This window comes from Acomys russatus, chromosome 3 (assembly GCF_903995435.1).
Source record: "Acomys russatus chromosome 3, mAcoRus1.1, whole genome shotgun sequence".
NCBI classification, from domain to species: domain Eukaryota; kingdom Metazoa; phylum Chordata; class Mammalia; order Rodentia; family Muridae; genus Acomys; species Acomys russatus.
The window spans coordinates 23,375,444-23,400,649 of record NC_067139.1 but is presented as its reverse complement, the minus strand read 5'-3'; the positions used below and the strand labels follow the sequence as shown (position 1 = coordinate 23,400,649).

The window sequence follows — 25,206 nt, the reverse complement described above, 5'->3', positions numbered from 1 at the left end:
AGCCACAGGAGGCTGTTATCAGCTGTGGATAAACTAAGGTAGCCCCATGTCAAACACTTGGGATTAAAACAAAAAACATATTTGTATAACATAACTGAGTTTTTAAAGAAACTAAAACTTTCCACTACAAATGTGCTCACATTTTTTTTTTATTTTAATGAAAAAAACTTTATTTGTTCTTACTTGGGGGACTTTTTAAGTTTTAGAATTTGTCCATATATTTCTTTATGACTTTACAGCTGGAGACAATGTTCATTACTGCTAGTTGTAATGTGAGTGAAATAACCTAGTAACTATTTCTTGGCCATCTTTTGTATTCTTATTATCATTCAAGGTGTTGTGAAAGACCCAATGAGATATACCAAATCTCACTTTTGTCATTAGTTTAGTTGATACACAGAACAGATATTCATAGACTAACCAAGTAGAAAGCATGTGATGGTCTCTAGAATAAAACACCTGCATTTCTGCGGGCCCTGGTGCTGTGTGCGGAAGCTTAATCATTAGATGAGGTATTGGCTTTCTTTTATATTTATGTATTAATTTTATGTGTATGAGTGTTTCCCGAATGTATGTCTTTGTACTATGTCTATTCCTTTGCAGCCCCTTAGGACTAGAGTCACAGATACTTGTGAGCTGCGATAGGGCTTCTGGGAATCAAACTCAGGTCCTCTGGGGGAACAGCCAATGCTCCTCACTACTGAGTCACCTCTCCAGCCCCCCTTTCAACCTCCTATCAAGGAACATAGACTGAGATAAGAGATTCATAAAGAAGTAGAATCAACTTACAATATAAATGGCTACAAAGACATATGGGACAATTCAAAGATCTCATATTTTTCTCAGGAATTTTGACACTCTTCAGCTTTCTTAGCAATGAGGTAATTAAGAGCATCAGTGTGAATCATCTGATCAGAACTATTTTTATTGTTGTAAGAGCTCTACGGGCTAAGAAAGATAAAAGGGACCACAATAAAAAGTATTTCAAGTTCATGGCTGTCATAGCCAGATTTGGGTATTAAACTAATCAAACCAATCAATTCCGTATAAAAGAAATAAGCCTCATTGAATTCACTATGGATTTGATGACACATTGACTCCACCTGGGTTTCTAGAGTTTTTTCGTGGTTACTGCCACCTGCCAACCCAAAGTTGAACTCTGCAGTTGCAAAATAAACTCTGAGTTATGCTGAAACATGGATCAGCCGAGATCAAAGAATTTCAAGTAACTGGCCCCTAGCAAATGACAACCTAAAGCACAAGGAAGGGAAGTTTCTAAGGAAACTGTTACAAACACAATACCCAGGGCTTTATTGGCCTAGCCTCATGCTGTCCAAACCACCCTTTAAAATTAGCATTTGTACTAAAATCTCCTGGGAGCCTCCCTTCTGTGAAACAGGTAGAACTTGAGGTGGTTTGGTAGAAGCAGAAGAGAGGACCCCTGATGGGTTAGATGTCCCCTACCCCACTTTCTTCCATAGCGGGGCTCCCAAATATCACAAGTTGAATGACAGATGTCCAGACCCAGCTCCATGGTGCATGCTTCTTTCAAATTCTAATAAGTTAGTGTCATAGACACTATACAAGTCCTGAGCCTAAGGTTATGCTGACAGGAGTCCTAGGTTATGGGACTCGAGTTGATGGAGGCAAAGCCAGTATGCAATGAATGGCCTCTAAAGCAGGGAGTGGAAGTGAGCAGAACTTGTTAAATCCTTGTTTCCTATTTTTGAAAGCCAGCTACTTCCTTTTCTTCTCTACAGACTGGGTGTTTAAGTCTCCTTTTAAATATCTTTTGCTAAGAACTGCTAAAAGGTACAAAAGGTACATTCCCTTTTGTTTCTTTCTTTCTAATTTTTTTTTTTTCATTTTTTAACTTAAAGCCAAATCCTGATTGCGTGTACTCGCATGATCACAGTTATGTTTGCCTTGTCGTTGTAAGGACAGTTACAGATGCCGTTTCATGTGCTTTCACACGGGGAACACTCAGTGCTCTTGCCCTTATGCAGAGAGGATTTAGGAGGGAGAATACCAAGTGCGAAGCAGTGCAGGAAGTTTCACTAAGCTGTTTTGTAATCTGCGATGCCATAGGTCATTCCAGAGAAAGCACTCTTGAGTCTAGGTGAGCATTTCATTGGCTATTAATAAATACTTCACTTTTTAATTTATTAATTCTCCTAACAAGGGTGAGAGTTTGGCTGCCCATTCTGTGAAAGAAAGATTTACTGTGTGGAGGCCTGGAGAGCCTGGAGATTACTCAGGGGATATGTCTTACTTGGAGGAACTGGAGCAACATCGAGTTTCAGTTTGGTGAGTGACTACCTTCTGCAGTTTTAATTCTTTTTATGTAAATTCCTTCACTCCAACAAATCTGTCTTTGCCATATTCTCTTTTTATTTATTCAGGCCACAAACCCTGATTATGTATTCAGTGTAGACTATAGCATACAAACCCTGGCCTGCAGATGTTCACAGTTCAATGAGGAACGTGGGTATGTACATTAGTCTGTTATGATGGATGGCTTTCAAAACTATTTTCACAAAGTGCCACATCGAAAAGATAATGACCAAAGTTGCTAGAGAAAAAAAAAGAAAAGATAAGGTCACTGAGAAAGTTGGAGTCAAGCCTTAGAGAGGAGCCTGGACTATAGAAACAGCGGCAGGATGGTAGAAGTGGGAACTGAAAACTGAACTGGGCTGTGGCCGTGTGGGTATGCTGAGACACCTCAGCTCACCTGGGACCCAGGAAGACACTAACTGTTGCTGTTATTTATTATGGCTCATGCTCGTGGTTGTACAAACATAAGTAACACGTGAAACAGGGTGGGGAAGTGTTAGGAGTAGAGGCACTCAGAGGGAGTGAACACAGGGTTTTCTAGTGATGTGTTCATCTAAGAACCATTGCAGAAGTGTGACACAGGCATCAAGATTGCCAAGGAGAAGAGACAGGAGAGGCAGTCAAGGTCATGTGTTCCCATCACTGCTTCTCTGCTCACCCCAAGGCCTTTTCCTTGAATGGCTTTTCCATTGGGCAATACATCTGCCCTGTGGTTTATTTACCTAAGTTTACTCTCACTCTACCACCCGGGGCTACTGGCTTGAGGTCATAACATTAACTCAAATCGCATCATCAAGTCACATGTTCAGTAACTCCTTCTGGCATTCAAAGACTATGCACATTTACCCATGCTTTCTAAAAGTGGCAGGACTGTGGCTTCCAGGTTTAAGAGTGCATTGCTTTCTGTATGAAGGCCCTGATTCCAACTTGGTGTTCGTTCTATAGAAGTGCATGCTGAGCTTCACCTCTGTAGATTCATATTCGCACATAGCTCTCTAAGAAGTGCCATCCAGGCGATCCCACCCAGTCTTTTATTTTTCCTTCATACAACCTTTGTAAAAGCCTCAGTCTCCATATAACTTACATTTTGGTCTGCCTGAAAAAGCGGAGCACCAAGTTCTGCTGACAGGCCCAAACGAAGCTGATCACACTGGGGATGGGGTGGCTATGGGAGTGTCTAAATGAATAGCTGGACTTGGAGAAACACTTGCTTAAGTGGCCCTGTTTGAATAGCGCACCTGTGCAGGTCTCTCTCTCTCTCTCTCTCTCTCTCTCTCTCTCTCTCTCTCTCTCTCTCTCTCTCTCTCTCTCTCTCTCCTCTCTTTCTCTCTCTCCTCTCTTACTATGTTTTTTTTTTTTTTTTACACCTTTTAAGTGTGTTTCCATTTTTATGCACTGGAGCCTTGGATGAGCCTAGTCTTGGCTTCAAATCACCTTTGCTCTAGTCCCAGTATAAAGCACTCCAGCTCTGCTGCTGATGCCAGTTTCTAGTAGTTACAGGAGTGATGCCTACATTCGCTTTTTATGTTTCATTTTTGCTCCTTTCTTGTCTAGACTACTCGATTTTCACATGATCCTGAGCTACTTTGTACTCACTGTAAATTTAGCTGGAAACAGGAAGTAACAACCGTGCCGCAGTTTGAATGGCATGCTGCTTTGGAAATTCCTCTTGCCTAAGTATTAGTCTCTTATCTTTTTGTTCAGCCTTACTGAAACTAGGGAAAACACTGCAAGAGTCTTTGCCAGACTGTAACGTCAGCAGCCCCAAATCTAATTCCTGGTAGATTCCTTGTTGCCATAGGAATCCTGTAAGCACAATTTTTGAGGTCTAGCTTTCTATTAACGTTCGAGTCTTCCAGACTTTCACCAAAACCATTCAGGTCAGCTCTCAGAGGCCTAATGCTTCCCTGTTGCCCAGCTCTCAACTCTTCCATACTCTTCCTCTACACCAGTTCCAAAAGCTTACGGAGAACTAGGCCAGATGTGCCACGGCCATGATCCCACTCCTTGGCACCAATTTCCAGCATGTGGCTCTTCTCTTCTGGCTGTGGCTAAACATCTGATGGAAGAGACTTAGGGGAGAAGAGTTTGCTTCACTTCATGCACCATGGTGGGGGAGGAGTGGCAAAGAGGCTCCGGTGTGTGCAGACAGTGTGCTGCGGTTCCTTGCTTGGCAGCCATACCACGTAGCATCAAACCAGAAACCGATGTAGCCTTCAAGGCTCAGCCCCGGCGACAAGTGACTGCGGTGAATCACAAATCCCCAAGGTTTCACAGCCTCCCTACACAGTGCCATTGTGTATTCACACAGGAGCCCACGGAGGACATTTTTACTGAGGCCTAAGGCTCTCAGCGCTGTGGTTCTCCATTGTAACTCCAAGGCTGGACTGGAGAGTGGATCCATAGCTACCGAGGAAAATGCTATTCCTGCTCCCCGTGTGTTAACAACACATTAACTTTAGGACACTCTGCCTTTGTCTCCCTTAGCAGGTAGCCGTCTAACACACTTCATTATGAGCGCTGTGTTTTGATTCACCGGAGGTTTAATGACTTGCAGCAGCCATTTTATTTACTCACAGTTTTGAGGGCTGTGGATTCAGGCAGGACAAATCACTGAAAATACTGTTCAAAATTAGTCACAGGGCCAGTTGGAGGGTGAGGATGATACTTCCTGATGCAAGAATTGGAAAAGCGCCTTTGCACGGGAGCAGGTTGGCATGGAAGGCACTATGCGTCTGTCTTGGAGACATGACCTAATGCATCTCGTTTTACTGATTCCTCAGTGGGAAACTCCCTTATTGGGGCCAGTAATTGTTTCTAGAGTCAAGCCTATGAGGAGCAACAGAAAAACATGTTGGCTTTGCAGATAGATCAACCTGGGTATGAAACCCAGTTGTGGTACCACTGTGGACACTTAGTGTGTTTAGCCATTTCGTACCCATTTCTTTCTTCTCTCAAGCACATCTGATAATCGCCTGCCACGCCATTTGTGAGCTTTTAGCTGCTGTGAGAGTTGAATGACAACGTGCATTAAGACTGGAGCCCATAGATTCCTAGTAAGGGAAGCTATTGTCAGGAGCATTTCGCAGAAAAAGCCCTATCTGAAAGTTAAAATAGAGGACCACTATGCTAAGAGCTTGGTCAGTAGCTTGTGGGACTCTAGAGACAGGATGGTAGAGCCCCAGGAGATGGGCGCTGTGGAAGGGAGTTTGATCATGAGATGTACACTTTGGGACTGGGACTCTTGTTTGTCCTCTCTGGATTTCAGCTGTCACGAGGACTTGAGCCTCCACCACATGATCTATTCTCTGTTGTGATACACTACACTGACACAGGCCCAAAACAGGCCTACAACTGGGAACTGTAAGCTTTAAAGCTGTAAGCCCAAACAATCTTTTTTTTTTTTTTTTTCTTTTCAAAGATGTTTAACTCAGGTAATTTGTCACAGTGACCAACTGCTGACTAATACAAGGGCGTAGGCTATACAGGATGATTTGTTATTCTCCACAGCTGTCTTCCTTTTTCTTTGCCAGACACACTAAGCACAGTTTGACATGAGGGCTTTTGTGCTTCATGCCTTCTTTATCTGGAATGTTCACCTATTTCCTAGTGCTATGGTTAGTACATGTGACAGATCTCACCAGCAGTTTCCTTTTCCAGGGAGGCTGTGCCTGGTGATACTACACCAAATGGGAGTGTGATCCTGCTCCGTCTATCTTCTTCCTTATCACTCTGTCTCCTCTACATATTTATTGCAGCTTAATATAATATTTTCTGTTTCTCTGTTCATTTCTGCTCTCTCACCTTATACCGAAGCTGCTTACAGCTGGGTCTTCAGGCCCAAGACCGCCAGTGTGATCTGATCTGATCAGCTCTTGTCTGTTGAGCACACGAATAGATAATGAGTGAGTGTTTTTCTCTCACCCTCTCATCCTGTTGGCTGTTACTTCAGTTAATTTATTTGTAACCATTTCCTTCTCTTGGAACTGCTGCCATTTTTAGAGGGGTAATATGGAAGCCTTAGCTAGTCTGAACATTCTGTTTTTAACCAGAGATGAGGCTTTGGGAACTGCTGCACTGCTATCAACTTCTGTTTTCACTGCTCTGGGATAAAATCTGAACAATTTCCCTGATTTTTTTTTTTTTTTTTTATTAGAGTCAGCAATTCATGTGCTGGTGCAGTCTCTTCCTAAACCCTCTCCAAATCCTCATAAGATCCATTTAGCACAGAACACTGAACTACCTGGCTTCAAAGCTAACTATGATGTCAATTGGGTAGTGTGTACCTTGCTTCAGCAAGCGACGGCTTTTTTCTCTCTGCGTGCCTTGACTGCTCTGTTTTTAATGCTGACTCACTCTGATAGCACCATGCCTCCTTTGTAGCTACCAAATTTGGCAAATTTCTGAAATCCTCATAGCCTCCTAGCCACCTTCACTTTTTCTTTTTCCTCCTTCAACATAGAGGCACTTTAGCTAGTCAAACACAAATTTCATTTGTAGCTTCCAGTCATTTTCATGACATTTTAAGACTGTTGAGCTTTTCTGCATCAGACAACAAGATATTCAATTCACTTGTCTGTGAATGTAGAAGAGAATATGGTGACTGTCTGCCCCCTCAGATGGCCAGGAGAGTCCTGGAAACACAGGGGCCAATCACTGGGGGCACTACCAATAGGAGCTTCATGGCACTCTCTTCCAGTGCAGAAGGCCTGGACCACGTCATGCTACATTGTTTTCCTTCATAACTATTCTCGCATGATACCTTGGCATCTTCTGCTTATAGCTTAGATACTGTGAGATCTCCACAAGACTCTACCTCACCACCAATACTTTTGTAAACTGCCAGCATTTAGTAGATACCCATGGAACTAACATATGAACAATAAGCTAAACATACTGGTATTTCCAGAGAAAAATTCTATAGAAACGTGAAGATATTCTAGGCTAAGGCCTCTTCTATACTTGTTTGCCAAAAGGCTGAGAAGTGTCAGATAATATCTCTTTTTACTGGTCATCTTTCTGTCTAGAAATGTGCCCATCTTCTGACCTGTAACAGACCTCTCCAGCCCTATACCTATATAATCAAGGCCTGGCTGGCATGGACAGTAATCATGTGACCACTGTGATTGGATGAGGGGTTGGCAAGCCATCTGAGGAAGGCGCCCACACTCTGGCTTGGGGTTTTGTTTTGTTACTTAGAAATCCTTTCTCCTTCTCAAGGTCTTGAGCTGGCAACAATTTGACTGGCCACGCTTTCCTTCTTGTTCATAATTACTGCTATAAATAACTTGAAACTAAAAGATGCAAGTCTTTCATCAATTATTAGGCTTTTTAAGTCTTGGCCATTATACATAATATAAGGATAAAAAAGGCTAATGAGAGGGTGACTGATAGAAACTGCACAATATATATGGGTGGACATAGATGAAGTGATATCAATAACACAAATAAATGATATAGCCCTACTTTCAGGCTTCTGTGGTGCTGTTCATCATTGTAGTTACATGCAGGAAGACAGGGTCCAAAAATACTAAATGCATGCTTCTATAAATAAACAATGTGTGTGTTTTTAATTGTGTGCAATTCAGAGTGTGTGATGTAATCTTGCACCATCTCCATGTGTCCATCCCAAGCTATGAATCATCACTTGGACTGTTGTTTTCCTGTTGACAGTACCACCCATCATTGGTTACTCTGCCATCTCAGTTACCAGACTGACTGTCACGGGACCGTAGGATGTACGTTCAGGAGCCCTTGCACAGTGGCCTAAGAGTATGCCAGTGCCTACCACTCACCTCTGAGCAGCTCAGCACATGGGCATTGTACTATCTGACATTACAACAAGAGGAATGAGATTATAATTCAATAAGATACTCGGCGAGGCCATCTCCACATAGCCTTCTTGCAGTATCTTGCTGCAATTGTTCTCCTTTGCTATAGTTTTTAATTCCTTGCTGTTTTCAATGTAGACATTTAACTTGGCCATAGTCAAACATGCACAGGAAAAAACGTAACATACAGAATTTAGTCCCACCCATGGCTTCTGGCATCCACTGGTGGTGGGAGGCTTTAGAACATATCCCCTACAGAAAAGGAGGAGTCCTGTTTTATTTTAGGTCAAAAAAGACATTGTCCACTGGGAAGCTTTAATTTAATTTTTTTTCCCTGTGAAAGCAGGGAGTTTGGGGAGAAAGCTTATAATGTCCATTCAGTTAATTACATAAATAACCACTCATTTGGCTGTTTAAACACAGCCATGGAATCCCATTGCCTGCGGAACAAATTGAGTTCTGGGTTTCCTAATGCAGCACCTTAATCTTTGTGCAGCGATTTCTCTGAACAAGAAAGCCAGGGTATGTGCTAACTACCCCTGGAAGCTGCGCTAATGAGTGTTAGAAAGCAGCAGATACCACTCCAGTGGTTTAAAGAAGTTAACATAGTTTTCCAAGGTATCTAACTTCCAACTGGGGAGAAGGTTCCAGCCAGGAGCCAACCCTAAAATGATCCCATTACTATTCAAATGCAATGAGGCGGCTAAGAAACAGGAGACTCACACATATTCAGAGCAGGATCTGGGGGGTGACTCAGTTCAGCCCTGTCAGCTCATACAAGTTACATAAAGCTGGGACCTGTCAGAGGACAGCGGCTTGCCTGAGGACGTAGAGCTGGTTAGCACTGGAAGTGAGCAGGGTCCCGCTTCCTTTCTCTGTCACTCCGTCTCCATTGTACAACATAAGCTCTCTTAAGAACAATGCTGCTCTTTCTTTTTTTAGTTTCCTGTTTTCTCTCCATTGCATAAGGCTTTGATATTTCTCAATGCATTGATAAGAAGTTGCTGTGTTTTGTTTTGCTTTGTTTTTGAGAAAGTCTGTTTAATGGATCAATGCAAGTGTCCTTCTGTCTGGGAAAGAAGGGGCAAAAAAAAAAATTGCGAACAGCAAGGCTTTCTGGCTGTGCACACTGAGATCTTTATGTGGTCTCTTTCCCCTGTGTGTGTTGCATAGCGAAGGTGTGAGTGAACTCTGCAGGGAAGCCAGGGTTCATACATGAGGTACACTTTCCTTTTTATAACACACATGTGATTTGACATTGCAATAGAGTGCAGATGCCTCTTTGGCGTATTCCCCATCGTGCTTCCATGAAACACCTTCACATATGGTCTGTCTCATTCTTGAGAAATGACTTGTTTATGTCATACAAGCAGAGCAGATTGATTTTACAGTGAGTCAGGAGGCTGATGAATTGTTCTTTGGAGAGAAATCCTTGTCTCGGCAATCTAAACACTTGAAAACTAATGTTGCCTTTTGGAAAAAATCTCTCTTGATATGCCCATGATCCTTCCTAGGGGTTAAATAGAGCCACGCCCCTCATCTCACCAAACAGCATTGTCTGGGTACTCAGTTCACCTCAAAATGTAATGTTTCTGTTTGCTGTTAAATATATCTTGAGACTTATTAGGTCCAAAACTGGCAGTGTTGTCTCCAAACAGCCAAGCCCAGACGGTTTAACAAGGGCTCATGCTGTAGGCAGAATAGTGTCGTCAGAAGTGGGTAGAAAGTTGAGTGTTTCCTTATTTTTCAGTTGCAGTGCAGATATAGAATTCCTGTGCTAAGTAGGTTTCCCAAGGATCCCTTCCTCTTTTTCTTTCTAAATGTTGCTGGAAAGTTCACTAGAAAGAACTCTGCATTTTCACACCGGTGACAGCAGACTAATCACAGCGGGAGGTTTACACACGGTGGCTCATTCTTATTCATTCCCCACACTTGACACCGATGCTCTCAGCTGTCATGTGACTGGTTTTAACTTGGAATTTACCTTAGCAGGGGGATATAGCCTAGAAAAATGTTTTAACACTGAATTCCATCTCCAGCCCACTTTTTATTTTCAAACTTGAGACCAGGTTTATCAAAGTTGCTCAGGCTGGCCTTGAACTAGCTATCTCTTGTTCCAGATTCCAAAGCAGCTGGGATTGCATATTCTTGCTGTGTATCAGAGTCTAAAGTAAGCTCCAAGACATAGAGACAGCATGTCTACCATCATTTACCTGATGCTGTTGTGCCCCTGTGACATCTCACTGTAGTCTGTCACCTCTTTTCCCAGCCTCAGAGACATGAGCAGGATTCTGTGTATTTCTGTAATATCCTCTATCCACATGCCCCAGATAGCATGGGAGGAATGAGGAGAAGCCGTGGGAAGAGATGGTTACCTGTGCCAGATCTAGAATGGTTCAGCAGAACAAAGCTGGGCTTGGTGCAGACCTGGCTGTTAATGGAACTACTCAGGAGACTGAGGCAGGGAAGTCTGATGCTCAAGCTACAGAGGTCATTAAAAACCAAGCTGAATAACCTGGTGAAACCCTGCCTCAAGAAAAAGGTGGAAAACAGACCCCCAGGGAGCAAGCTCAGTGGTGGAGCACTGGGCTTGTGTACAGGAGGCTTGCATATGTGTCCCCAGCAACATAGTGAATAAAAACACACAAAACTATGGCAGCATATCCCGGAAGTAGTTGAACCCTGAGCCACACGCAGGTAGGGATGAGCTGACTGATATTTTCATCTTAGAAGATGCGGGTGAAGTGTGGCTGTCTACTCATCCAGAGGTATCAATCTTAGTGCTGATTCTACAGTCTCTACGAGCATAATCTATTAGTGCAAACAAATTCACTCTGTGGATTCAACTGGGTAAATCAGGAGTGTGGAAAATCATGGAATTCCTCCAATTCATTTTACCCCAATTTATTAGTAAAATGGAGAGAGTAGTATGCACCTATTTTTAAAGTAAATTTAAATATGAATATTAATTGGGGAAGAGTGGGGCTGGAGGAAGAACTCAGTAGTACAGAAAACTGCTTAGCAGCTATAAGGACCTGCAGTCCACTTTCAGCATCTAAGAGATGCAGAAATGCTCAATAAATGTTCTAAGCTCTAACCGTTATTACTAGTCAACATTTTTCTTCTGCCTCGCCTTTTTCTACAATCTTCTGGTTGTTTTGTTTGTTTGTTTTTGCCTATATTTGAGCTATTGAAATAGATATTTAAAAAAAAATAAGCAAAACATTTTTTTCTAGTAACCAGAAGATCTTCCATTGGCACATAGGATGTTAATGATGAAAGACAGAGGGGATAAACATAGTATCTTCTTTTCCTATTGGTTCAGTCAGCAGCAGACACGTGATTTTAAGCTCCTCATTTCTATGGGTGCAGTTACGAGAGACAGCCCAGCTGTTCTCCTGCCAGGGTCTCTGAAAGGCTGCTTAGGCTTTAGCTGGGCTATCAGTTGCAGCATTGAGTGAGGAGGAATCCCCCTCACTCTCATTAGCATTATGAGTTGAATTTTATTATCTGCAGCTGGGTGGCAGGGAGCCCCAGTGTTTTGCTTGCTCTGACTGGTAAGCTGCCCGCAGCAGCTCCTGGCAGGCCAACTGCTGTCCCACATGATGCGGACTTCTTCTGTACAATCACTCTGTGAGGCAGTCTCATCTCAAGTGGGTCCATTCTCTCAATTGATAAGTCAGGAAGGTGATTTCCCATGTTCTCTCTCCAAACAAACCAACAGCCAAAACAACACAACAACAACAACAAACCCCACACACACCAAGAATCAAACTGACTTATATCTCGTAAAGAACACAGTGGATGGAGTAAAAGACACAGTAGGAAGGAAAATAATGGCCCCTATGTGCAGTAGCAAGTCACAGAAGAAATAGGGTGAATCAGACACTAATTGTGAAAGGTCCCTGAAGGGAGACCCTCACTCAAGCCTTGGGATGGTATGCATCCAAAGACACACAAACGAGCGTCTTGCTGTAAATGCACGAGGTAGTTTATTGGCGGAGCTCCGGGTCGACACATATCTCATGCAGGAGACAGAGGAGTCGACCCAGAAGCCCAGGGGCTTGGGGTCTATATGAACAAGGGTCAGGGGGAGCGGGAAGTTTTGGCGTGGCCATACACGATTGGTTGCTTCAAACATTTGAACATCAGCAAATTGCGTAGGCAGATCTGGGGCAAGGTCAGACTTAGTCACACAAAACAGTTCTTGGTTCTTGTTTTCCTCAGAACCCAAGGGTAGATGTTTATCTGAACTAACGACACATCTGGCCAAACTCAAACCTGGAACATTGTGTGCGGGCCTCAAGGGGGGATTAAGCAAACACCATAAGATCGGATGAGGGGTCTTGGCTCATTACTCACTCAATCATGTCCGGTACCTGTTTCTCTCAGGAATTTGTCCTTGTGTATCCTCCCTATCCTTTATGGCCAGCGGTCCCTGGAACACTCAATAGGCCTTTTTCTCCTAGCTCTGCATTCTTTGTGACTTATCATCTGGGACCTTGGGCTAGCGTACCTGCCGACCTGCACTTATGAGTTAGAGAGCTCTGCTGTTCTGGTTGCTTTAATGCTAATTAAAAATTCTCTTTCAATTGCTTTTACAAAATGCCTTCACTTTTGCCATTTTCTACTGACCAGAGGTCTATAATAGATCCTGCCCTCATTTCGGGGGAGGGAACTGAGGGAGGCAAGAGTCACAGGGTCTTCTCTCGGCATCTTAATGGGGGCAGGCTGATGCTTTTACAATTGCCATTTCAGTGACTGGTTCTGGAATGAACCGCTCCACATGGAAGACTGGGATCCATTATGCCTTTTTGTCCCATGCACAGGCCTGAGACTGAAATACCCCCATTGGTCTCTGATGATCAAAGTACAGGGTTCACGTACTCCACTCTTCCTCTTAGAATGTTCTTCTTGGCCCCTTGACTACATGACCATAGTCTCTCTAGCCTCTCATCCACATACATTTACTCTTTATTTCTGAGGTGGATTTTGATCTTACTTTTATGAGCATTGCTTCTTTCCTCTTTGGGAGCTAAGCCGTAAGCCTATTTTGAGCCATGCTGAAGAGATATTCCCTAACAAGATCTCTCCCTGATAATTAATTTTTAGATATGTACAAAGCCATAATGGCTCTGATAAATGGTTTCAATTCTTAGACCCCATAATCTACTAGACTGCTAGATTGACAAGAAAAATCACAGCGCATTTAGCCTAATCTGCTCACAAACAGTACAACAACAGGGTCTTTCGGTTCCATTGGCATCCTCTAAGACCCAAAGTTTTGATCTCTGATTTTCTTCATGTTTAAAAGCAAATGATATATACTGTAAGCTTGTTCTCATCATCTATCTCCTCTCCATATTTATTTATGCTTGCTTGTTTTCAAGATTTTAAATGTTTATTTATAATGTACACGTGTAGCATGAATGCACTTATTTGGGTAAGAATGGGAAGGCATGTGTGTGAAGCTTGGAGAACCCGTGGGAGTCAGTTCTCTCTTTCCACCATGTGGGTCCAGGAGTGAACTTCGGTCTTCAGGCTTAGGAGGCCATCCCACTTTCCCTTCTGTCATGTTTCTTATCAGTGGTGCTGTCTCCAAGGAAAGTAGTAGATAGGAGTGGCTAGGTATTTGGTTATATCCACTGAGATCTGAGGAAGTCTCAGTGTGTGTTTCTTTCCTTTTAAAGAGGACGAAAGCTCCTTTTACCCCCTTCTCACTTCTTCTCTGTCAGGTCATTGTGGTAGGTTATATATGGTACTGGATGCTGCTCTGGGTGTGGCCGGTATCAGGAGAGGAAGAAAAATAGGAGAGTGTTCAACCCAGCACTCTGTTGTTTTGAGTTTGTACTTCTCAGCTCCTTTCACTTGTTGGAAAGTTCCGATACATGAGGTAATGAAAAGAATGGCTGTTGAGAGCTCTCCACTGAGCAGTTAGCTGTTAGTAGCCAGGAAGCGTCTCTGAGGCAACGAGCCTGTATAAATGTTCTCCTCATGCAGTGCATTCTCACAGACAGATGTTCACTCTTGCGCTCAGCATTTGGCAGGTTTGAGCTGTACCCCATCTTCTGGGTGAGTAATATAGCGGTGATTGCGTTTTTGTCTGGGACTCACTAAAACAGTGTTGTCAGTAGTTGTCTTTTAGTTTAATATGTCTTGGAAAATGAGCAGAGGGTGTTCCAGGAGACTCTTCTCCATAGACACCACATGGATTCAGCCGGGAAGATGGAGAATGAGGTGAACAGAATTAATTTAGTCAACTGTCTGGAACCCTAACATGACATCAGTGATAAGATTTAAATGTCCACAAACTTCAGCGTATGGGTCTGCCCAAACTCAAGCTACGTGATTTAAGTGATGAAAGGGCAAAGCTGGGCACAAAGCAATGTAGGGATTTATTTGATGCAAAAACTCAAATGACCAGTAAAACAGATAATGTACTGTTGTAATAGTTTGCAAACAACATCAAGAAAACAATTGAGTGGGTGTATTTGGAGCTTCAGGCATTGTAAATTCTTTCACTCTCATATACTTTATGCCTTCTTTAATAAACTGGAGAGTCTTGGGCCAGCTTCATCGGTGACGGTAGGTGGTCATTCATTTCACAATCCACTAATTTTCATGATTATTCAGTATTTTATGTTACCTAAACAGCTTTGGATTTTGTCTTACTCAAATCGTAATATGGCGATAGCTTATATGATTTCAGAATCATTAATTCAATGGGTGTTTTCAGCACATAGAAGCTACTCTCTCATCTCTCTAAAACAAGCACACTTGTAAGGGTTTTAAGTGCGACAACAATGCATGAATACATTGAAAATATACATACATGGTGCGCTTACCAACTGAGTCTGATGAAGAGTGCTAAGTGCATGGAAAATCAAGGAGGCTCCCTGTTCCGTTTACGGAGACAAATGTCCCCCTACTTTGAATTTATCTATGATTTAACAACTGAAATCTTATATAACATGGGACAAACAATAGAGTTGAGGTTATTTAAATTTTTAGCAACTTTTTATCCTAGTTTTTACATTAATTTCACTTGATCATTTTATTGAAGTTTCAATATTCCCACCCACCTCCCTTGAGGCATCCCATAGTGACTGGAAATTTAACACTCGTGTTACCCAGCTCTGTACAGAAGAGTTATGAGACTGAAAATGGGAGGGAGGGAAGAAGGGGAGGATACAAGGGATGGGATAACCATTGAGATGTAACAAGAATAAATTGAAAAAAAAAAGAGTTATAAGCAACGATGCAGTACTTCACAACATTACAACAATGATTACTTAATTAACTGATTGGATTTTTTCAGCTTTGTGGTCTGTCCTTGACCATAACGTTTTTACAAGATGTATGAAGGGATCCTATAGTATCAGGCATTCTCTTAGGGTTGTGAATGCTATGGTGAAACACCATGAACAAAACAAATTGGGGGGAAAAGCATTTATTTGGCTTACACTTCCACATCACTGTTCATCATCAAAAGAAATCAAGACAGGAGTTCAAACAGGGCAGGAACCTGGAGTCAGGAGCTGAGGCAGAGGCAGCGGAGGGGGTTGTTTACTGGCTTGTTCATGGCTCCCTTAGTCAGCTTACTTATAGAACCCAGGACCGCCAGCCCAGAGGATTGACACTACCGAAAATGAGCTGCCCTCCTCATCAATCAATGATTAAGGAAATGCCCTATTGATTTGTCTACAGCACCATTTCTTGGAGGCATTTTCTCAATTGAGATGCCCTCCTCTCAGATGACTCTAGTCTGTGCCAAGATGACATAAAACTTCTAGCATGGGCAAATGCACATCCTGGGCATGGCAGTCCCATGTCTCACGTATGACTCTTCTCCCTTGTCTCATATTAAGTTCTAAATCTCTCCGTGATTGAGAAGGTAGTGTGCTGAGAGGCTAGTTGCCTGCCAATGTTCATCTTATAACTATTAAAACCCAGATGCAATGCTACGGTCCATCAACACTACCTGATCCTCAAGAACTTTCTTAGATAGGACATCTTTCACAGATCCTGGCTCAGACTTGGCTGAAACTTGGCGCTGGAGGGTGGCATCACTGCACATTCAGCCGCACAGCCAACCCAGAAGTCAACAACAGAAGAATGGAGGAGGAAACTGTCACATACAAACAGTGGCATTTTCAGTGGAAGAATAAAGCTGTTTTGTTTGCAGGAAGATGGGCGCAATGTAAGGCTGTCATATTAATTTTGTTAGACAATCTTAGAAAGGCAAATGTTGCATTTTTCTTCTTTCCAGTTGCTAGGTTTTACACAGCTGTACAAAATCATGCACCTATAAATGACATAAAAGTAGATGTAAAACTGGGTAGAAAACAGGGATTAATGGGAAGTGGTAAAGGGAGAAAAGATAGGGTAAGATGGTGTGAATGAAATATGCCTAACATATAGTGTACACCCAGGCCATACAATAATAATTTCTGAAAATATAAGTAAACAATGTATTTTTCTGCGTTGCTCATATTGATAACTGATACTAATACTTCTTAATTTCCCACAAGGTGCTCATTTTCCCAGCATTCAATGCACTTGAATGTGGGGCCAGTGCCAACCTTCTGTGCATCTGACTGTAGTGAGAGGTCATTCTATTCTCAAGCTATTTCAGAAATTGCCAGAAAAGTTCTTATGCTTGCAGTACATCTGTCATCAAGTGAACGTTCCTCTTCACACTGTTTTACTTTCGAAATAGCTCTTGGTCTCCAGGTCAAACTAGACCTTCTGCGTCCTATGTTATGACCTTGTAACACCACCAGCCATCTCTCTTCCTTTTCTGGTGGCTACATTGTCATGATGACCACTTTATGGTTTTCAAGTCCAGAAAATAAATGTCTAGACTATTTAATAGGCGTTAATTCTAAGCATCCCTGCCCCCGCCAGGGGTCGGGGGAGGGGGAGAAGCGTGTAGTTTGTTGACAGGACTAGTGAACCTTGTGATACAAACTTCTCTGCAAGCAAAGCTATGGATTGTGGGAAGACCTCAGAAATGGGACGCCGTCACTGGAGCACAGGTGCGAGCTTCCTTTTATGTTTTTTTTTCCTTTTCCTTTTGCTTCTTGGGAGGATCGTTTGTTGTTCCCCATGGACTTAAAACAGGGGAATTGGACTCAATAAGAGTAAATCTTACAGTTATTCTTATCTTGGGTCCCTTTCTGATTCTGGCTGACAGCAGATTGGAGCTCGGGGAGCAACTGGAGAACAGCGAATCTTGGGATGTCTTAAATTAAAGTCGTTCAGGGATTTATCCGGCTTCGGCTTTAGATACTACAGTTTGTGGGTTTGGGGAGTGAGATTTTTATTCTTATGTTAAATTTGATTTTTCACTACTCTGCTCTCTCCCACCCCCACCTCCACCAAGTCTGTCAGCTTTAATTCATACCTCTAAGCAAATATCAGGCCAACGGATGTGAAACAAAGAGTTTGGCTTATTCTGGTGTCCTGCCTTGAGACTTAGATTGATACCCCTTCTGCTACTGCACCCCTCAGTGCATTTCACCTCACCCCTCCATCGCTGGATGTTAATCAGTAACCATTCCCTCCTTGTATACTTATTTTTTTTCAGTCGCATACTGTCTTCCTCCATTTTGTAGAGTTTTAATCTGTTGGCTTTGTCATGTAATTACCACTCATGGGCTCCTTTGCCTCCCTGCTTCTTTATTTCCTTTCCTCCACCTCAAACATCACTTAGCAGCCTAGACTCAAATCTAAACATCTCCTGAGTTCCAGGCTTAGATCAACTCCCAGCTCAGTATTCAGGACTTCAAAATCAGAAGATACAGACCCAAGAGTTACCAACCCCCCTCAGCACCCAAGGCTCCCCTCTAGTCTGACAACTATGGCATCTCCACACAACCCCCACCCCCCCTGCTGTAATGCACATTCAAGGCTTGGGGATGATTTTACATATTCTTTATATTTGTTTTCTCTATTTTGTTGCTGATTTATTCAAGGCGCATTTGTTAGTCACCCACAACCGTGTTCATTCTGGAGATAGAGAGATGTGCAGAGTGGTTATATTGTCTCTGCAATGAGTTTGATATGTGTTTTCCATTGTGTGTTACTATAAGTAATGCTGTTTTGTTTCATATGGGGTTTCATAAAAGACGTGAAAGACGTCACAGACATCATTCTGTTCCTTGTGCCTTCTACTCAGCCCTATGGCTTCAAGTCTGTCTTGTTGGTGCATGAGACTTTCTAATTAAAAGCTAGCATAATGCATGTCATATGCCAATACCATGCACAATGTGTGTGGTACTCCATTATCTAACATAAAGCAGATAATATTAAAAATAGAACGGTGTGTATATTTTAGACCTGCTAGCCGTGTACTGTTTTTATGGTCTCCCTTTTCTCTCTTGATGGGGAATAGACTACTTCCAGTTGAACTGTCAGAAAGAGCATCAAAGCGAACACGTACTTCATGTTGCTTTGTGAGAAGGTCTCTGAGACCTTACGCATGGGACTGCTCGAACCTAGTGGACATCTGTGCTGTGTTTATTGCCACGAGGTCTCACATGACTCAGGATGACCTTAAGCTTGCCATGTAACAGCAAATTACCTAGAACTCCTGATGCTCCGGCTTCTACTTCCCAAGTGCTGGGACTGTGGTGGCTTGGCTGGTGCCTGCCACATGAGTGTTATCAGACTGAGGCATGGCAGGATGGCTGCACGTGTCTTCTACTCTTACTACAGTGCATGGAGGCTCTGCTCTCAGCAGGCTTTCTGTGTTCTAGTGTTTGGTCTTCGGATGTGAGTCATCTCCATATTGTTTGTTTGTTTCTTTCTTTCTTTATTTATTTATTTTGGTGTTTTTGAGACAGGGTGTTTCTGTATGATCCTGGCTGACATGGAATGCACTGTGTAGACCAGGCTGGCTTTGAACTCACAGAGAACTGCCTTCCTCTGCCTCTAAGTTCTTTGGTTAAAGATGTACACCAGCCTCTTCATTAGTACTTTACTTTGTCGTAATGACAAGTTGGAATACACTTACTTTTTGGAAATTGCTGTTCTTTAACCTTCTCTGGGGAGCTAAATACTTTGTGATTTTATGTGAAAATTTGGCTTTATTTTTGGTTGGTTTGTTTATGTGTGGAGATGTCTTATACTCTTTTGGTATTTTTTACCTCATGTCAGATTTTGACAGGTTCTGTGTATCATCTGTCCATTCAATATCTTCTCTCAGCCACCTGTCTGCTAGTTTTTTTTTTTCCTGTGTGACCCATGTTAAGTTAAAACCTTTAATTATAATGTTATCTAATTCCTTGCATCAACTATGGTTTGTGATTTTTTTTTTAGCTATGTCCAAAAAATTCCCTGCACCCTCCATCAGAATGATAATATCTTACATTTACTTTTTTTCTGCTTAAAAATTTATGATGCCATTACTATATATGAATCCAATTAGAGTTCTCTTCACCTAACTTTGTAGATAAAACACAGAGAAAACTAATTTCCCTTTTTCTGTCTCCTGGAGAATCCCTTTTATCTGTTATGGAGAGGAGAACATTGGAGAACCAGTAAATCATTTACTTTAAAACAATAGCAAGTAAGAGAGCTGGGATTATCAGGGCAGTTTCCACACCCTGGAAGTCCCAAGTGCTGTCTCCTTTCTTCCGTAGATGTTCCCACTTGCACATCAGTTCCCTTGCAGGCTGAGGTCATACACTGTCATGACAGGGTACACAGCATTCTCCGGGACAATGACAACAGTTGCAGTTGTTTTAGGAGTTGGGTCTCTCACTGTCCTTTTACCCTACATCAAAAGTTCTGGAATTGCCGTTTCATCCATTCTGCTGACAGGCCATTTCCCCAATGTAAGGCTGTTTGATTAGATTGGCCTGAACATCTGAGGGCTGGGTGCAGTCCAGGGCTCACTGTGAGAGATTCGACACGATCATTCCACTTGGAAAGGGGGATGCTTCAGCAGCTCTCATGGATTAGGTCCAGTAACTAACAGGAACAGCTATGTAGGGTTTGAATCTGGGACACATTAAGGTAATTGTGTGGACATAACAGCTTTAGAGACGTGAATTTTCACGTCTGTCTTGATGCTGCATCCTTGCCATGTCCTGAGCAACAAGCTTTCTGATGATGTGCTCGCAAACTTAATGAGAACTGCTGTCTCCTTATCCAACTGTGCGTTGTTGGAATGAGTAGGATGGAGGAAATTCTGCTCCCAATGTTGGTTTTCTGCCACAGATGACAGTATTTGGATGCCTCTGTAAGTTTTCCAGGTGTTGGCCATGTCTGACCTAACTTTGTGCCAGCTCATAATGCAATGTGGCTCCAGTAGGGAAACTAGCAACCCATCTCTGAGTCAGTTTGCTCATGTACCTCAGCCAACCGTCAGTGTTTGTCTGAAAGACTGCCTTAGAGCTTTCAGTGATGCTTGACTATCTAATGGGAAAAAACCAAAGCTGTCCACAAGAGCAGAGTTTAATTTTTATGATGATGCCTTGAGCTTTGATTGAGTTACTAGTTGGGAGCAGTGAGTGGAAAGAGAATCAGACAAACAAAAACATCAGATCAAGCCTATATGACTTTGTGTAATGAGAGGATCCAGCTCCAAAGGCTTGTAGGAATCTTCAGACCTAGATGTCAGAACGTAAGGAGGAAGTGGGGGACTAACAAGATTTGTCTGACTACGGAAGTCTGGAGCTCGCTGTTACAAAGGGAAGGTCATTCTTTAGTGTGTGAATTTAGCATACCCTTACTTAAGGACACTAATACACACTAGATGCTGGGAATACAAAAGGCATCAGAAGCAGCCTCTGGCTGTTTACTCCATGCCACTGTGTTCATTATTTACAGGCACAACCAGGTTGTGGTTGTAATAACTAGAAGTTTACCCAGATAACTACCAAATTTAGGAGTTAGTTCCAAGCCTTCTACTTCTATCTTATGATCTCAACACAAGGATGTAGGGCCAGGTGACGGAACTATAAAGAAACTGGAGGAATGTGCAGTAACTTTAACTGCCTGGTTATGGAACTAAGAAGAGATGAGGAAACAAAGGAGAATTTAGCCCACTAAGAGATAGTCCTAAGGAACTGAGGAGGGGGCTCAGAAGTTAAGAGCTCTTGCTGCCTTTGTGTCAGACTCATGTTCAGTTGTCAGTACCTATATGGTGGCTCACAAACATCTGTGACTCAAATTCCAGGAAATTCAACACCCTCTTCTGACCTCTTTAGGCACCAGACGCATATGTGGTGCACATACATGCGTGCAGACAATATGATCATATACGTAAAATAAAACAAATACATCTCAACTTTTTTCAAAGATAAAATGTGCTATGCCTTTGGGAAGGAAATATATTATAGATACCCCATTATGGCTAAAACAATATCTTCTTCTGGAACATGACAAGCCCATCACACTCATGAACACATAACATTTGTGATTGTTTGCACAAGACATACACAAAACCGGACAAGTTGACATTCTAGCATAGATGGAGGAGCACTCAAAAGCCCTCCCTTCCAGCTAAGAAATTCCCGACAGTTGATGGCTGCTAGGAAAGAGCCAGTTTTCTGCAGGGACATGGTCTCTGGCAGCCTGAGCATGCACCAGTGGGTGGCCCCACATGCATGTGTATATGAGCATCGCTAATTAGACTCAATGGGAGATATATATATGACATGAAGTTGGAAGAGGCATGGGTAGATCTAGGAGGATTTGGAGGGGTGAGTGGTACACTTGTGTAAAATTCTCAAAAAATATGTGTATATGTACATATATGTATATATATAATATATATATATATATATATATATATATATATATAATAAGAGAAAACATCATGCACTTTTGTGAAAATATCACAATAAATCTCATTATTATACATAGTTAATACATAATACATTAAACATTATACATAAACACATTAAACATAATACATAAAACATAAAAAAGAAATCCTTTCATAAGGTTAAGGAGAGAAAAAAGCTCAGCAACAACACTCTTTATACCAAGCTTGGGCACTTTGTTTTTGTGCTGTTGTAATCCCCCCACCCCTGGAACAGAATTAGTAGTTGGGTTGGTCAAAGACACAGTCACAGAACTTGTAAGAATGTTTAGGTCCTAAGTTTAGAAAGCTAAGTTTAAAAAGCATTGAGCAAACTATATGCTTTTAATCCTTCATCTAGTTCTTTTTGAATAAGTATATTTTTGAATGACTTCCTCAAAGTATTTGGCTACAGATTTAATAGAATAAATACTGTTATCACATCAACACGCACTATTTCCTTTCAAGAACTAAAACCATCATCAAACCTCAGAGTTGAAAATGATACTTAAACCAAACATTTGAAACCACAGGTTGAACAAAACACATTATACTTCACATAGACCAACTGTAATTATGAAAAACATAAGGTTTAACTCACAATTGCCATTGGCTTGAGGTGGTTTTATTCTTCCGTACTTTTCTGGGATGTTGCTTAGAGATGCTTTAATCCAGAAATATGATTTGGCTTTGGTGGTGAGGACTATAAGTTCTGTGATTTACCACTTGGGTTCACATCTTGGCTTTATCATTCAATAATGTTCTTGAGCAAATTTGACCACTCTTTGTCTCAGTTTCCTGAGGCATAATGACAATATCTCTCCCACAGAGAAATGGTAATAATTACAAGAGTTTCTGTAAACATTGCAGGTGGAGAAGTGTCTGGCAAAAAATAAAGTCTGCTTTCTATAGATTAACTCAATTTCCTTGTGATATTTTCTGTAGTTCCAGAAAGTAATAATAAAAATTAAAAAGGTAAAAACCAGCTCTCTCAAGACATTATGTATTTATGAATTATATTACTTCAGAGTGACTTAAAATGTCTGCTCAGGGAACTGTTCTTTATTCACGTCCCAACTGGGATTAGTAACACAACTCAGTATTCTGTTTTCTTCTCTCTAACCTCAAGCTTAAGCAGCTCCAAGTCCATGGTAGGGCTGTGGTCCATATAGTTGTAAACCAACCCTAGAATTCAATCAACCAGGCATACTAAGTATCCATGGTAACCTAGAGGCAAATATCTCTGGGGATCAATTCTGTCCTTGTGATTACTGTTCTCTAGCAGGTTTATACTTAGGAACAAGAGGAAAGAATCCCAAGTTCCACCCAATGTGTTACTGCTCAACATCATAGAGAGTAGTCGGTGGGAGAGACTTGATTTTCAGGTATGTGGACCTCTTTTTGGCTAGAGTAATGTAAGAAGACCATGCGCTATCCTAATGATTGTTGAGCTGCATGAGGTGGTTGGTCTATGTAGTAGAAAGGCCAAGGAACTCACAGTTCAGCTGTGTTTGGTATCACCAGTCTTCTCATTCTGAGCAGTGAGGGTACTGTCTCAGTACCACACATAGCATATCTCAAAGTGAGGAAAATGCATCATTAAAAGCATCAGTGATTTTCATTAATTCATTAATTATGGTGAATTAGATGCACATCTTGCTATCAATTTTGGCTTTGGAAGACACGCACAATTTTAGAGTCTCAGGTTATTTGGATTTCTAGTTGAGCTCAAGAGGATGTTGCATAGATTGTGCAACCCCAATGACTTATATAATCTTTGAGAATAGAGTAGCATGCGTCCTAGCACCATATATAATTCATCACTAAGAAAATCATCACTAAGAAGATAATTACTTCTTAGGTTTCCAGAAAAGTCCATCCTCTCTAACGCTTTCATTTATAATATGATATGTTTCTTCTCTTTGGATACATGTTTTTAAGAGCTCTCTCCAGCCATTGCAAACTTTGTTTCACGATCCAATATAATGCTATTCCCTGTCTTTTATTTTTTTTGTAAAATTTCTATGTATTGAAAAATAAAGTAGTTATTCACTCTGCTAGTTCACACACTTAGGAAAAACTTACTATAGATATATTGAGCCAGGGATGATTGGAGCTAGAGATACATCCAAAAATCTATCTGGGCTCTAAGATCCTTAAATATCAATTGTGATGTTGTTGTTGTTATTATTATTATTATATTTTTTTCTCCAAGCAACATTGGAATGACAATAAAGTCTCAGTAAGCAGATAGTATCTGAATTAAGTTACATTAGGAAAAATATCCATCTTCCTTCTCTATATACTACTGAATATTTAATTAAAACAAATTAACAACATTCAAATTAGAGAATTAGTAAATGGTGAAGTCAGAGCTAATTCCAGATCCACTCTGGTTCCCCCTTTTGTCCTCTTACCCCCACTCTCAGCCAATATACATTTTGGATCACATGCTATAAATCCAATGATTTGATGAAACCACATTTGTTCTTTTAGATTTTCATTAACTAGCTACTGTTCTCATCTTCTGTCCAAGTAGAAGAGGAAGAACAATAAAGTCAAATATTTAAACAAAGTTACTTTTAGATGGAAAACAATTTAATCACAACAGTTAAAATATTATATAAATTGTTAAATTTAATCTCCAGTCAAAATGTTTTCATTCAATCCCAGTAAGAACCTTACTACTCAAAAGAAGTAACAAAAGGTAGAATTTATATAACCATTTGGTTTAATATTTTCTACAAAAGGCCAAGGTTTGATTCCCCATAGAAGTTACCTCCCACTTGGTTCAGGAAGATAAAATTAGAAAGAAATCGCTCACTCCAGTGTCATGAGCTATTGTGGTCCAGGGGTTATGACCTTCATTTGAACTCATCTAGAGCATCGCATCATGTTTTCAACTCTCAATCTAAACAAGAAGTTAATTTGGGGGTAGGGACACTGAGAAAATTATTCGGTTCTTTTTATAAAGGAAGGTCTTTTGTGAAACAACATTTCAATGTCTTAGACATTCTTAATTAATCCTATTATGTAAGGGTAGAGGGTAAGTTATTTTTACAGGACTTTTAACTAGCTACTGATGTAATTTGTTATACATTGTTTACTAGTTGGTCCCTAAATTGCCCACATCTTTGAAGTGTTCTTTAAGTAATAGGGGACACTTTGACCTTACGCTGTAAATGGGACAACTGCCAAATGTGCTATTTGTTTACTTAATCTACTAGG

General features: G+C 41.4%; 1 protein-coding gene across 1 annotated transcript in view; it reads left to right on the top strand.

Annotated features, from left to right (window-relative positions):
• The window catches only part of LOC127186970 (uncharacterized), a gene marked incomplete at its 5' end in the record, with an annotated part of 268,435 nt that overhangs the window by 137,669 nt on the left and 105,560 nt on the right, over window positions 1-25,206 (top strand). Inside the window, one exon of the mRNA XM_051143234.1 lies at window positions 2,183-2,307. Within this exon, the coding sequence (XP_050999191.1) occupies window positions 2,183-2,307 (125 nt within the window). The remainder of the gene's footprint in view (window positions 1-2,182; window positions 2,308-25,206) is intronic.